The sequence below is a fragment of the Amphiura filiformis genome, chromosome 2 (assembly GCF_039555335.1).
Source record: "Amphiura filiformis chromosome 2, Afil_fr2py, whole genome shotgun sequence".
Taxonomy (NCBI): Eukaryota; Metazoa; Echinodermata; class Ophiuroidea; order Amphilepidida; family Amphiuridae; genus Amphiura; species Amphiura filiformis.
Window position 1 is genome coordinate 4,379,348 of NC_092629.1, and position 12,866 is coordinate 4,392,213.

The 12,866-nt window shown below is 35.7% G+C and overlaps 1 protein-coding gene across 2 annotated transcripts; it reads right to left on the bottom strand.

Moving 5' to 3' along the window:
• Positions 1-461: 461 nt before the first annotated feature.
• On the bottom strand, positions 462-11,321 carry LOC140145789 (cholesterol 24-hydroxylase-like). Of its 2 annotated transcripts, none has more exons than XM_072167467.1 (14): positions 11,074-11,321; positions 10,695-10,849; positions 9,145-9,228; positions 8,901-8,988; positions 7,870-8,030; positions 6,716-6,854; positions 6,136-6,246; positions 5,521-5,755; positions 5,161-5,233; positions 2,752-2,836; positions 1,645-1,755; positions 1,142-1,230; positions 969-1,035; positions 462-743 (listed from the first exon to the last, which is right to left on the bottom strand). In XM_072167467.1, the coding sequence occupies exons 2-14, from the start codon at positions 10,835-10,837 to the stop codon at positions 603-605; spliced, it is 1,527 nt and encodes a 508-aa protein (XP_072023568.1). In that variant the 5' UTR covers positions 10,838-10,849; positions 11,074-11,321; the 3' UTR covers positions 462-602. The 2 variants fall into 2 exon arrangements, with proteins under 2 accessions (XP_072023568.1, XP_072023569.1); XM_072167468.1 differs by having other exon boundaries at positions 7,870-8,026; positions 8,897-8,988.
• Positions 11,322-12,866: the final 1,545 nt, after the last annotated feature.

Genomic DNA, 12,866 nt, shown 5'->3' on the forward strand with positions numbered 1-12,866 from the left:
TGTAATTTTAGATACCCTCTATAGAGGGCGATGGAATTCAGATTTGTTTGGTAAGTCAATTGAAAATTCCAACTTTTTTTGATAATTTTAAAAACCCTCTATACCCCTCCATGGAATTCCAGACTTTTTGCTAGTCAATTGAAAAATTCCAACATTTTATTTGGGTATCTTTAGAAACCCTCTATAGAGGGCAATGGAATTCCAGATTTTTTTGGTAAGTCAATTGAAAATTCCAACTTTTTTTTGACAATTTTAAAACCCTCTATACCCTCCATGGATTTCCAGATTTTACATGCACTAAACAGGGCCGGAAATCCAGGTTTCTTCCTCAAGTATGCTTTGGAATTCCAGACATTTTAGAAAAAAAAATTTTTGCCCTCTATAGGGGGGGTGCATGTTTTATCTGGAATAGCCCATTTTTCTAGGTTTCATCGCCACTTCGTTACGTTAAGTGTACTTTTGTCGGGGGCCAGGACGAACATATGATTTGCCTCATCAGTCATTTTGTGTAATAGTTTCCAAACGAACAATGTAGCGCAGCCCCATGTATTTGCGTATATAAAACATGTTACTACATCTAACTACATATATACATGTAGCATCTATATTTTGGCAGTCAGATATACTTTGCATCCCTCTTTAGGTTTCATCGTCCCTTCATTAATGAAGGTGAACTTCTGTCCGGGTACCAGGACGAACTCAAAAGTCGACACAAATCGAGCAAGAATTACACGGGCCTCGATCTGAAAACGAAACGCAAAATAATATACATTTTATAAAGATCCCACTTTTTTCCAAACAACACAATTAAAATTAAGCAAACTTATTGTAATAATGTCACTTTTTATTCCTTTAAAACATCACATAACTGGAGTATCCAATCAGCTTCATTTAACCCACTCATTTGCATGTACAACTACCCCTATTTACCAGGTAAATCTAACTGAAGAAATTGACGATGTACTCACCAGGGCAAATTGTTGTCCTATGCAAGATCTTGGTCCCAAAGCAAATGGAAAGTATGTGTATTGCATTCTGTAGTCCAAAATTTAAAATAATGTTGTTTTAATATCAATCACATTGTGAGTTATAGAGTGTAACACGCTATCAACATTTCAAGAATTAGGATAGGTTTACTTACGTGTCTTCATCAGACTTGAATCGATCAGGGTCAAAGTCATGCGCATTGTGGTAGTATTTCTCCATACGGGCCATTAAGAAACTCTGGAACTGCATTTGAAAACAATGGATAGCAAAATGGTGATATTATACTGTAGTAAACAGGGTAACAAAAATATATAATTCTTTTACGGGCGTCTTATGGCAGTTCGGGATGCTTATTCTATTTGAACACAGACTTAAAAAAACGTATTTTAAAACTGCCACAATTTCAGAATTATGAGCTAAACAAAATTTTAACTCGAACGTGCGTTTACCACACCATTGCAGTACCACGCAAAACATCGATTTCAATTTTCAAATAACGCGCCGATGCGCCTATTTGTAAGAAAGGAATGTGTCAACCTCAATCGAACAATAATTATGTTAAATAATGATCTAAATAAAATCAAACCTAGTTTAAAACATTAAAAGTTTGAGCTTAACGAAATTTAGAAGTACTTAATTCAATCTATCACCCCTTACTACAACATTGGATCCCGCTGGTATTTTATAGCCGTCTACATCTATATCACAGAAGAGCTGCCGAGTCATACCAGTAACTGGTGACCAGAGACGAAGAGTTTCTTTTAGAACCTGGAGATGATAAAAGCAACATAAAGCGTACCTATCATTACGCTAAAGTTAATGAGCGATGTCCGTCATTAGCCAATGAGGTAGAGCTCTTTCTTTGTGTGTTACATTAGAGCGCATCCCAGTACCAATAGCACTCACTGATTGAGTTTAAATTCAGCTCTAGTTAAGTTTTCTCCAGACCTAATTGAATTACATACAAATCCAAGCATAAAGAGATGTATGAAAAGGCAGATTTATAAATTATAGGAATTTAACGGAGCTTTTGTAATAAAGGCTCCTTCTGATTAATCAAAAGGAAAGTATGATTTATATTGTATCACCTTTGTCTCCTTGGGGTCTAGCAAAACTACAAGTGACGTATGAAAAAGCACCCTATTTGTATCGGCTCATGTGACGGCTTTTGCGTAATATAGGAATTGAACATTGAACATTGAACATATAGGCACCTTTTCATCAAGCAAAACAGCAAAGTGATTTTTAGTTCGCTACGCCCAAGCACAACGCCCAGGCACAACGCCTAGACGTTGATTTACAAGCCTCGGCAAACTTTACAGGTTGTCGCTGACCACTACGGTCCTACAAAGAAAGCATGATTTATATTAAATCATCTTGGTCTTTTGGGGCCCTGGCTGAGACAAAGGTTTGTATATGTTAAAACCAGTTTTGCCAGATAATAAAGCATCAACGTCAACTCCGAAAGACTAAGCAATGCCATGGGTAACGTCTAGGCGTTGTGCCTGGGCGTTGTGCTTGGGCGTAGCGAACTAAAAATCACTTTGCTGTTTTGCTTGATGAAAAGGTGCCTATATTACGCAAAAGCCGTCACATGAGCCGATACAAATAGGGTGCTTTTTCATACGTCACTTGTAGTTTTGCTAGACCCCAAGGAGACAATAACGGAAGCTGAACGTCTGCATTTAATTTATAATTAAACACTAAGAACTATTGCGCACTGGCCAACATATGACACAAAGGTTGCACAGCCCTACTCATTACCTGCATTGTGTACTCGAGTTTATTGATGTCTTCATAGGATATATAGGTTTTATCCCCAATCACTGCATCTATCTCAATCTGTAACCTTTAAATAGGATAGCATCAAACATTATTAGAGAAATAATATGATTTGAGGAATGGCATTTTTACAACCCTAACATAACAGTATGCTACAATGTTTGTGGCACCCTTTGAAAATGTCGTGAAAACATTTTATAGTCTATATATATGATATTTATACCTGTTCTGCTTTGTGGCAGTGGCGCACAGAAAACTTTTCTGGGTCACAGAAATTCCATTTGACACGCCTAAATAGGTCAAATGACACGCGTATATGGTAACCAAGAGCAGCGACTCATTATAATGAATCATTGCAATATCACCCAGTTACATTGACCCACGTATATTGAGTAAATGTACCTGTACATAATTTACATGAGTCAATTGACCCGGTGTAAAAACATAATGAGTCGGTTCTGATATTTGACCTGCTTGAAAAATAGCAAATGGGTCCTGTCCGAATTTGAAAGCGAGGCTAAATTTCCACAATTATGTTTTGCCTGCAGTCGGTGTGGGTGATTACGGATATCAAAGTCATAATTTTCTTCAGTAATTTTTTCACTTCTGGGTGTTCAATATAGATCAGCGAGGTAGAGCTTTGTGTTCAATACACAGCTGAACTACTTATATCAGTACACCTCCTGAAGTGGAACCCGAGTTAAGCTTACTGTAAGCTTACAATGATTCACCATAGTTTACCATGGCAATAGCTTCAGATGTCATTAAACATGCCTGTAACAGGGCCAACACGCAAAACAAAAATAACGGAGGATCACGTAATGTGAAAAAGTGGGAAATTTTGGCGGGAATGCTGACCCACATAAGAAAACTTATGAGTGAGTATTTATTTTTGTCCGCCTTGTGAGTCAAATGACACCCTTGAAATGAGTCAACCAACTCATTTAGTAGGTCAAATGTGTGTGTCGCGTGACCCAACCAAGGTGTGTCAAGCCGTGACACAATGATCCACTAAGTGTGTCACATGACTCACTGACCCACTAAATGAGTTGGTTGACTCACTTTAAGTGTGTCATTTGACTCACTCGACCCACTAAATGAGATGTTTGACTCACTTCACGCATGACATTTGACTCACACAAATCGTAAAGTGGTCACCAGGCGGACAAAATGAATACTCACGTAGGTGAGTTACATGACCCACATACGTAATGTGTGCGGCGGAAGCATTAAAATTTGGAGTGGGTCGGGGACGAGCATACCCAGCAAACACAAAACGTTTTCGACATCATTCGCAAAAGGTTATAAAAGGTTGTCAGAAAACGTATAAATGTCGGGTTATATAAAGGGTATATTAAGAATATAAAACGGTTTCATAACCTTAAAAAACATTTTTTTGATAATCTACTGCTCAGCAAACAAAAATGTTTTTCAGAAAACGTTTAAATGTCGGGTTATATAAAGGGTATAAAAACGTTTTAATAACATTCCAAAAACATTCTTGAAAACTTGATACAAAACATTCTAAACAGAATGTTATTTTGGGGGTTGAAAAATATTTTGCGAAAAATGTTTGCCCAAAATATTTTCAATAACGTTTTAAAAACGTTTTCATGACCTTTATATAACCCGACATTTAAATGTTATTAAAAGGTTTAGAAAAAACATTTTAAGAACATTTCTGTGTTTGCTGGGTTCAAATATTTTAACATAATGTTTGTTAAGTATTGACACAATATTTGGCAAAGATGTTTGCAAAAATAGTTTACAATAACATTTGTTGAAAACATTTAAAAATATTGTTGTAGTGTGTTTTCATACAAAACGTTTTAAAACGTTATGATGACCTTTATATAACCCGACATTTTAATGTTATTAAAACGTTTTTACCTAAACCAAAAGCCAAAATATAACTTATTTAAAACGTTTTTAAAACGTTTTTGTGTTTGCTGGGTAGTTTGGTCTTGTTTTTTGACAACTTTCAATTTCAGACTATTTTAGCTGTGTATTGTATTGTGGTTTTTTTCTTTTATGATTTTAGGAAGGACGCCGTTTGCCAAAATTTAAGAGGTGCGAGGTGTGTCCCGCCGCTTCCGCCGCCTATGGTGGTAAGCGAACTTTCCAATAATAATAATAATAATAATAATAATAATAATAATAATAATAATAATAATAATAATAATAATAATAATAATAATAATAATAATAACAATAATAATAATAATAATAATAATAATAATAATAATAATATTGTTACGAACACTAACATAAATGGCACTAACATAAATTTGCGCCATGTGTGCTTTTTTTGCGCTATGATTGCTTTATTGCGGATTTATGCACATTTTAAATGTTCATTATTATTATATATTGCAATTATAATAACTATACCTGTGCAATACTTCCGGGTGTCTTCCAAGAGCGATGACAGCAAATGACAAGGTGTTTGCTGTGGTTTCCATACCTGCAAATATGGCGAAAAGGAATACATTTAAAATAATTAGTTATAGTCGGTGATTATGGTGATGACGATGAGAGATGATGATGATGATGATGATGATGATGATGATGATGATGATGATGATGATGACGAAGAAGTTGGCGGTGGTGGTGGTGGTGGTTGTGGTGATGACGATGATGATGACGATGATGATGATGTGGATGATATGATGACTATGACGAGATTGACGACAAAGCAAAAACCACGATAATAATAATGAGACAATAATAATGATTTTCTTCTGTACAGACCAGCGAAAAAGAAGAGGGTAAACTCATCAATCATGACTTCCATCTTTTCCTTGTCGTCCCCATTGACTTCTTGTCCAGCTTTGATGATGTACGTCAACACGTCTTCTGGAACCTCCTCGCCACTGTTCATCTCATCTATACGTTTATTGATACATTGCCTTCCTATCTCACGCAAACTCCTCACTGCTTTGAGCACATCTTCTTTCTCTTTCCTTGCCTTCGATGAAAAGTCAAACTGTTGAAAACAAATAATAGGTAAGCAAGCCGTTTTATTAGCCACCGTCGTAGACGGATAAAAAAACGTAAATAAAACGCATGACTCATCTCATATAATACGGGCAGATCCGTGATTGGTTGAAAAATCTGTGAAAAATCTGTGATCCAAGATTTTCACAGAACAATGTCACCTAGCGATATGAGTTTCAACGCAAAAGAAAATCGGACAACGCCATTCCTGCCAGTAATTGAAGATACAGGTAAAGCCGTACACATGAGCATTGCTAGGTGATATGAATATCATGGATTTTAAATTCCCATTTTACAGTAAAAAGATCTCCAGGAGCCATTCCCCTTTGATTGCAACAATTAAGTCTAATTCAACCTTGTTTTGCTTACCAAACGGGTTGGGTCACCGCTAACAATCATTCCACGGAGTGCTACCAAAACTTGTTTATTGAAGCTAGAGTCCTCATTCTCGATAATATCTAGATCCATACCAAAAGCGACCTACGATTGAAACGCATTTAAGCACTTTAGTAATATCACTTCAATTTCAATGTTTTATTTTACGAACATAATAAAGTTCATATAAAATATAAATAAAATAAAAGCGCAGTTATTTATAGCGAGATACGCACAGGCACAACGCCTAGTTGATCCACAAGCCTTTGCACGCTTTACAGGTTGTCGCTGACCACTACGGCCCCACATTCCATAAACCATTAAACAACAATCCAGGGACTTTGCTGTCATTGACGTGACGCTTTACGTGTGCACATCGTTTAGTGAACGTTACTGCACATTTTAAAGCCACGAAGTGCGCAGTAACGACAGGTCTACCAACAAAGGCTTACAAACATTAAGGTCAATTAAAGGTCATTATTTATTGTATGATACACATCTATAGACAAGTTGGGGTTAAGGGACAGTATATGCCCCGGTTGATAAGCATGTTTTTTATGATCCTAGTGCCTACCTTTGAAATGACATCCAGTGTGCACCTATTAAAGTGCTCCGACATGGATATCTCCGTTTTACCATCAGCCTTCTCCAATAACTTCTTCATGAAGAGTGTGGTACTATTATTAAATGGATCCATCAAATCCTTTAAAAACCTAATTCGATCAATGAAAATGTAAAAGAAATGAAGTAAGGTAAAGAATATAACAAAATAAAATAGAAAGAACACAAATAACAGATATTCAAGATCATTCCATGTCTTTTCCTATTTAAATATTTATCTATGCAAACATCTAATCTCTATTGCAGAAAAATACAGCACAATATTTTTGAAAATAAAAGCAAACAAAACAAATAAAACACAGCTAAATCCATATCTTTTAGCTAGTTCTAACTGGCAATAAACGTCCATTTTTAATATTTTGGGCCAAAAACATGCAATTTTCCATGTTTTCGTACAATTATTGCACTTACAAAGTTCTTGAACTTGGCACAAGCCTAAGCATTCAAAATCTATATAATAGGCTTAAAGTCAGCTCATAACCTTTTGATAATTGGTTATGAAAAAGATTAGAAAATGTGTTTTCAAAATATAAGAATGTGCAACTTGAAATAATTAGTCTTTGTACAGGTCTTTGGTTTTGATCATCGCAGCATACGAAAACATTTTGGCCCTTATTTCCAAAACTTGACCAAAATATTAAAATTTGACTTTCATTGCCAGTTAGATGATTAGGATTTAGCTATGTTTCACTTAGTATAGTTCATTCTTCCTTTGATCCGCCTTAAACGTTTTTGAATACGAAATCCATGACTACTACAGACAAATCACAAACAGTCGGCAAAGTCTCAGCATCACCCGATAATGAAGGCCGGTCGTTCCATGAAGTGCGACAGACAAAACTACTACGCACACATATCGCGTATTTTCTACGGTTTTTCGCGTATAATTTTACGAAAGCAAGCAACGCTAGCGTGTTGTTAGATCGAACGATCGTCCCTCATGAATATGCGAGAATTTACAGTATACAAAACATGGGGACTCTGACTGTTGATACATTGTCACCACGTATAGTAGTTTGTCACAAAAACAGACTGGCCATCTAAATAACCATAAATAGCTAAAGGACACAAGCACCAAGAAGGTAGGAATGTATTTTTAATACTCACTTCCGGTGGAATGCAGTATTTAAGATAACACGGCGTTTATGCCATTGTTCGTAATCCATTTCTGTAAGGAGACCTCTCCCGGTAAATCGCTGTCCATACATGTAGCAAAATGTTTTGTAAAACGCCATTGGTTTTGGATGGCGTTTGTCAAAAACAACTTCCTTGATAAGTAAATGGGTAATAGAAAGAAGAAGAAGCAGATTACTGGCCGATTTGATGTTGGATAATTGGACAGGCAGACAAAAATAGTAATATAGTGATGACAATATGCACCCCATCCTCATTCTTATTATTACATAAATTATGTTCAATTCAGTAAAAGGGTTAAAATTAAAATATGGTTAATTTTAGTCTATGTTACATTAAGGTTACTAAAAGCTGTTACTGTTGGTTTCTTGCATTAATGGAACACACTTCAAATGTTTGGTCGTCTAACCCTACCCCTAACCCTAACTTTATCCCTAAAACCCTAACCCCTTACCCTAACCCTCAGGTGTTTTTGTTGATACTTGGGCTAAAAAAAAGGAATAGTAACTTTAATGGTTACTATTATTTACTTTTTACCCCATAACTTTCATCATTTTTCAGGCCCTGCCCTCTTTCGGGGGCTAATTTATATTTTAAGGTTTTTTGTATATCCATATTTCTCAGTTAGGGATTCTTTGTAGCCCTGCGGGGCAAACAGGTTGGATATCCACATTTCACGGTTAGTGGTTCACGTATCAACTCCCAGCTAACCCCATACCTCATCCCGTGAAATACTAGTTTCAATCTTCAAGGATGTATAATATTAACGTTTTATAGCTAAACCCCATATTTATAGTGCAGCTATTTTTTGAAAACCGCTCTAGTTACAAGCAACAGAGGGCGCTATTTATGCTGAATACCGTATTCAATTAAAAAATATTTAAATAAATTCATTTTTATATTTTTAAGAAGAAGAAATAAAAAAAGAAAAATGAAAGGAAAAGGAAGAAGAGGAAGCTGACGAATTAGTAAGAGTGGAAGGAAGAGAAAAAAATTACACCTACCTTAACAGCGTTTGGCTCCATAACTAAGATCAAGGTAATGTGTAAAGCATGAAGTAAAAACACGGGTGGACTACCAAGTTCCTTGTGCCTGCATTAAAATTATTATAATAATAAATATAACTTATATTAATAATTAACTACGACCTTTTATCATCATCATTATTATTATTATTTGTTAAAATAGAGCAGAAGCTAGCGCCGGCAGTAAATCGCATACCTATCAGCTGCGATACTGTTTACTTACATGTCATAAAGTACCATATCGGAAGACCTGTCACTGTTTTCGTCATAGCTTTCATCTAAATATTTCTTGTGTCCAAGATAAAAACTGAAATTAATTCGAGACAAAAAATTTAATGAGAAGATACCACTTCTGGATTAAACGAAAACATAAGATACTTTCAGAATATGACATAACAAAACATTTGATAACAAAGTAATTTTTAGTTAATTAATTATTAATGGGGTGGGTCATGAATACGTCGGTGACATGCGTCAATTTTTGTGACCCGCGGGTTGACTTTTTATGACCCTCCCTATCTTGGTTTGAAAATTATTATGACTCACCCTACTCGCCACCCCCCCACCCACCCCTGCCGCACACATCACACATGTAATCGCCTCAAAAAGAGGACGCCTTTTAGGACTGGCCGTCTGGATCCGTACTCAATTGACATACCAGGCATACCGAGGACGCTTTTTCGCCATTTTGTTTGTGTATTTGTGTGTGTATAAAATTTAACCTAGAAAATGTGGACGTTATATCTAACATACGATAGAAGACGTATTTCGCAAATGCATTAGATATGCAATTGCAGTCGTTTGCAGGCCTCCAAAAATCGGTCCCCTATTGCAGAGTGGTCTACGGCTTAAATGTGAAGGGCGAGAGTGTGTCCTCATTTGCTGGCAAATATCTACACAAAGACCCAAAACAAACTATTAAAAAAGTTATATGAAATGTCCCTTCTTGGAAAAAAGGTGCATTATTATCACCTTCATAACAAAACTGCCTAAGTCATTTGTACATCACAGAAATGTATTCCACAAGGTAATGAAGAATGCGGCTGGAAATTTGATTAATTATTGGTTTATTACCGTACTCATAAAATCAAAATTGCAAATGAGAAACATGTTAGAATGACTAATGAATAGCAGTTTTGTTAAGAGGGTAACTATGTATTTAGTGTTTGAAAATTGTGATTGCAATAATGTGATCGGTCCCAGCCTGTTGTGGTTCGAAACAAACATCTGGGCAACAACCTCTGATTACGTCATTTCTAATTGGCCACAAAAAAAACCCAATTTGCCATGGGTTTAATTGGCTCTCATTCAACCACTGGGCCTCAGTAGTTGATTGACAGCCATTCGTTGATATAGATCTAGCAGTTCTACAAAAGCACGCGTAGTTACAAGTTTGATTATTTATAACCCCTATTTTTAGATATTTTGGGGTAGCCCCTATTTGTGGTTTTAAAAAATCTGTATTGCCCACTCTTTCTGAAGAAAATTACAGCTCCCTCAGTTTAGGAAGGCAAAGAAAAGAATGTGTATATTTCCCTTCCTCATAAAGATATACTGACCTCGGCATAGGTAATTCATCACGATTTCATATCTTGGCTACCCATAATTTGTCACGATTTCGGAAATACATAGTACATCGATTTTGGAAGCTTTTGAACGTCAAATATAAAAAATATGATCTATCATATGATACTAAAAACTCATCAACAATGATAAAAATGATGATGTTACGGACCTTTAATACGAGTAATGTATATGATATAGGCTACTGACCTTGGCATAGGTAATTGTGGTATATGAGAATATTTCCTGTGTACATAATATATGTACACTGTTATGAAACAGAAGATAGCAAAGACAATAGCCAGTGCAATCAGAAGAACTCCAAGAATTATCGTAACAATAAAACTCGCCATGGTGTTGAATATCTGGAACGAAAGATGTATAAATTGAGCAGATTTTAAATGACAGCTTGTCTAGCGGTTACCTCAATCACATGGGCCGAGGAAGAGTTGATGAGAATTATTCATAACCGATCGATACCTTGCCGCACTTTGTAAAGAGCAGGCCAACAAATTCGTCATAGGTTTGCATGCTAATACAAAAACCGTGAATTTAGTATCATCCCCCACATACATGTACGTTAACCTACCTTGAGCAACGATGTAGTTTACACATCAGCAGGATTGACGATCTGTAATTTTATTGGAAAGCGAAATACAGGTAAAATAATACTTCATCAGAGTGCTACAAATGGGTAATTTATTACCATTAAATAGAACACATATTTAATATGCGGTGCGCCAGTGCAAGTAATATGGAACCAGCTACAAAACATGAATGTTGAAAAGCTTATTCTCAATCACACACACAAGCGCGCGTGCCAGGAAACTGTGCAGCTATGTAGTACAGTATAAATACAAATACTGATGTGTTTGCATTAAGGTTTTAGTGCCAAAGTTCATGGTGGCGGAACAAATACTAGGATAATTTCGCGGCCATTTAAATTTAAGTTTGCAATATCATTATCACTTTTATTATAATATTATCAATATTATCACATTCATATTTCTAACTAAAAAGTAAAGATGGCAAGTAGGCCTACATAGTACCTGTTCAGAAAGGAAATGATGCAACTATCACAACAAAAACAAAAAGCAATCTTAAAGAAAAACACCAACTTTGATTATCCATGCTATTTCTTCCACCACTGCAACTCTACCTTAAATTTCTAAATGGATGAAAACTCCATATCTAAAGTTCGAAATACACAAAACTAAACAATTTTATCAACTATTTAAGAAATAAAGGGTAATGCATTATCCTTTACACGAAAATAATGTGTCCGAGGCAGTAAAGTAGTGAGATTGGCTCTAAAAGTGTTGAAACTTTATAAACGTGATAAATTTATAAACGTTATGAATTTATAGTGAGATAGTCTGTTAAAGAACCTAGATCTCAATAGACGCGTTAAATTTATAGACGTGATAATTTCATATCACTCACTAATTAGCAATTCTACTATGACTGGCAGTCCACCTTAATTATTTTTCCTCATACACCTAGAGTTAATATCCCAAGAAAACCTTAATTTATATAAACTTCCCTTTGGGTGATAGTGGTCAGTGGAAAATATCCAGTTAAAAAGGATATACCCGATACAGGTAGGATTTTTCCATAGTCGTATACAGCATCTAATATCACATATAACTGGCTCTCTGTCTTCTATCTACAGGGTGTCCCAAAAAAAAGAGGCCCCTCATTGCGCCCTCTTTTTCTCCTATTTCTGAAAGGTTGATCAAATATATTTTGGTATGTAAAGAAACCTTGAATCATTAGCTTTAATAAACAAAAACAATTATATCAATCAGCTCACAACTTTTGAAGATATGCTCTTTTAAAGAAATGTACCCGTTTTTCACTCTGTCCACGGAGAAGGTTTAGCTACTTCAAAGATTGAAAAGGAGTACACATACCATGCATGAATATCAAACATTCCTCAATGATAACTTTATAAAATAACTTTATTTATGGAATGGGCTTTACCGGTGGGTTTATGGGCAATGGATTTTGTTAATAGTGTCATTAATTTGTGGGTAAAATGGATGCCGAATGGGACTTCTTTTGCTTTACTTGCAACTACTTATTTTTCTTGGCCTTTTTTTTTTATTATGTTTCTTACTTTGTTGTTTCTTGCTTTTTTTAATTTTCAACATAAGTCATTTCTCTTTTTAGGATAAAAGGTAGCCCTAAAAGGCTGTTTGGTTTGTCTTTGGTTCTTCTGAAGTGAGTTTACTGTGCTGCTCTGCCCTCTACCTGGTTGTCTCCTTGGCGAATACAGGTTTCAGCCCTGGTCCTCATTGCATCAATTGCGTTGCGTACCATCCTTGTGCGCCGGATACTTGGGAATGCATTCAGTAATACGTTTGCGAAGATGGATTTTGC

Bases quoted from the DNA above. Each gene is read 5' to 3' on its own strand.
- LOC140145789 (XM_072167467.1), bottom strand. From the start codon at position 10,837: ATGGCGAGTTTTATTGTTACGATAATTCTTGGAGTTCTTCTGATTGCA. The intron at 6,247-6,715 runs GTAGGCACTAGG...TTTCAATCGTAG, and splicing joins CACTGGATGTCATTTCAAAG to GTCGCTTTTGGTATGGATCT. The intron at 744-968 runs GTGAGTACATCG...TTTCGTTTTCAG, and splicing joins TAGGACAACAATTTGCCCTG to ATCGAGGCCCGTGTAATTCT.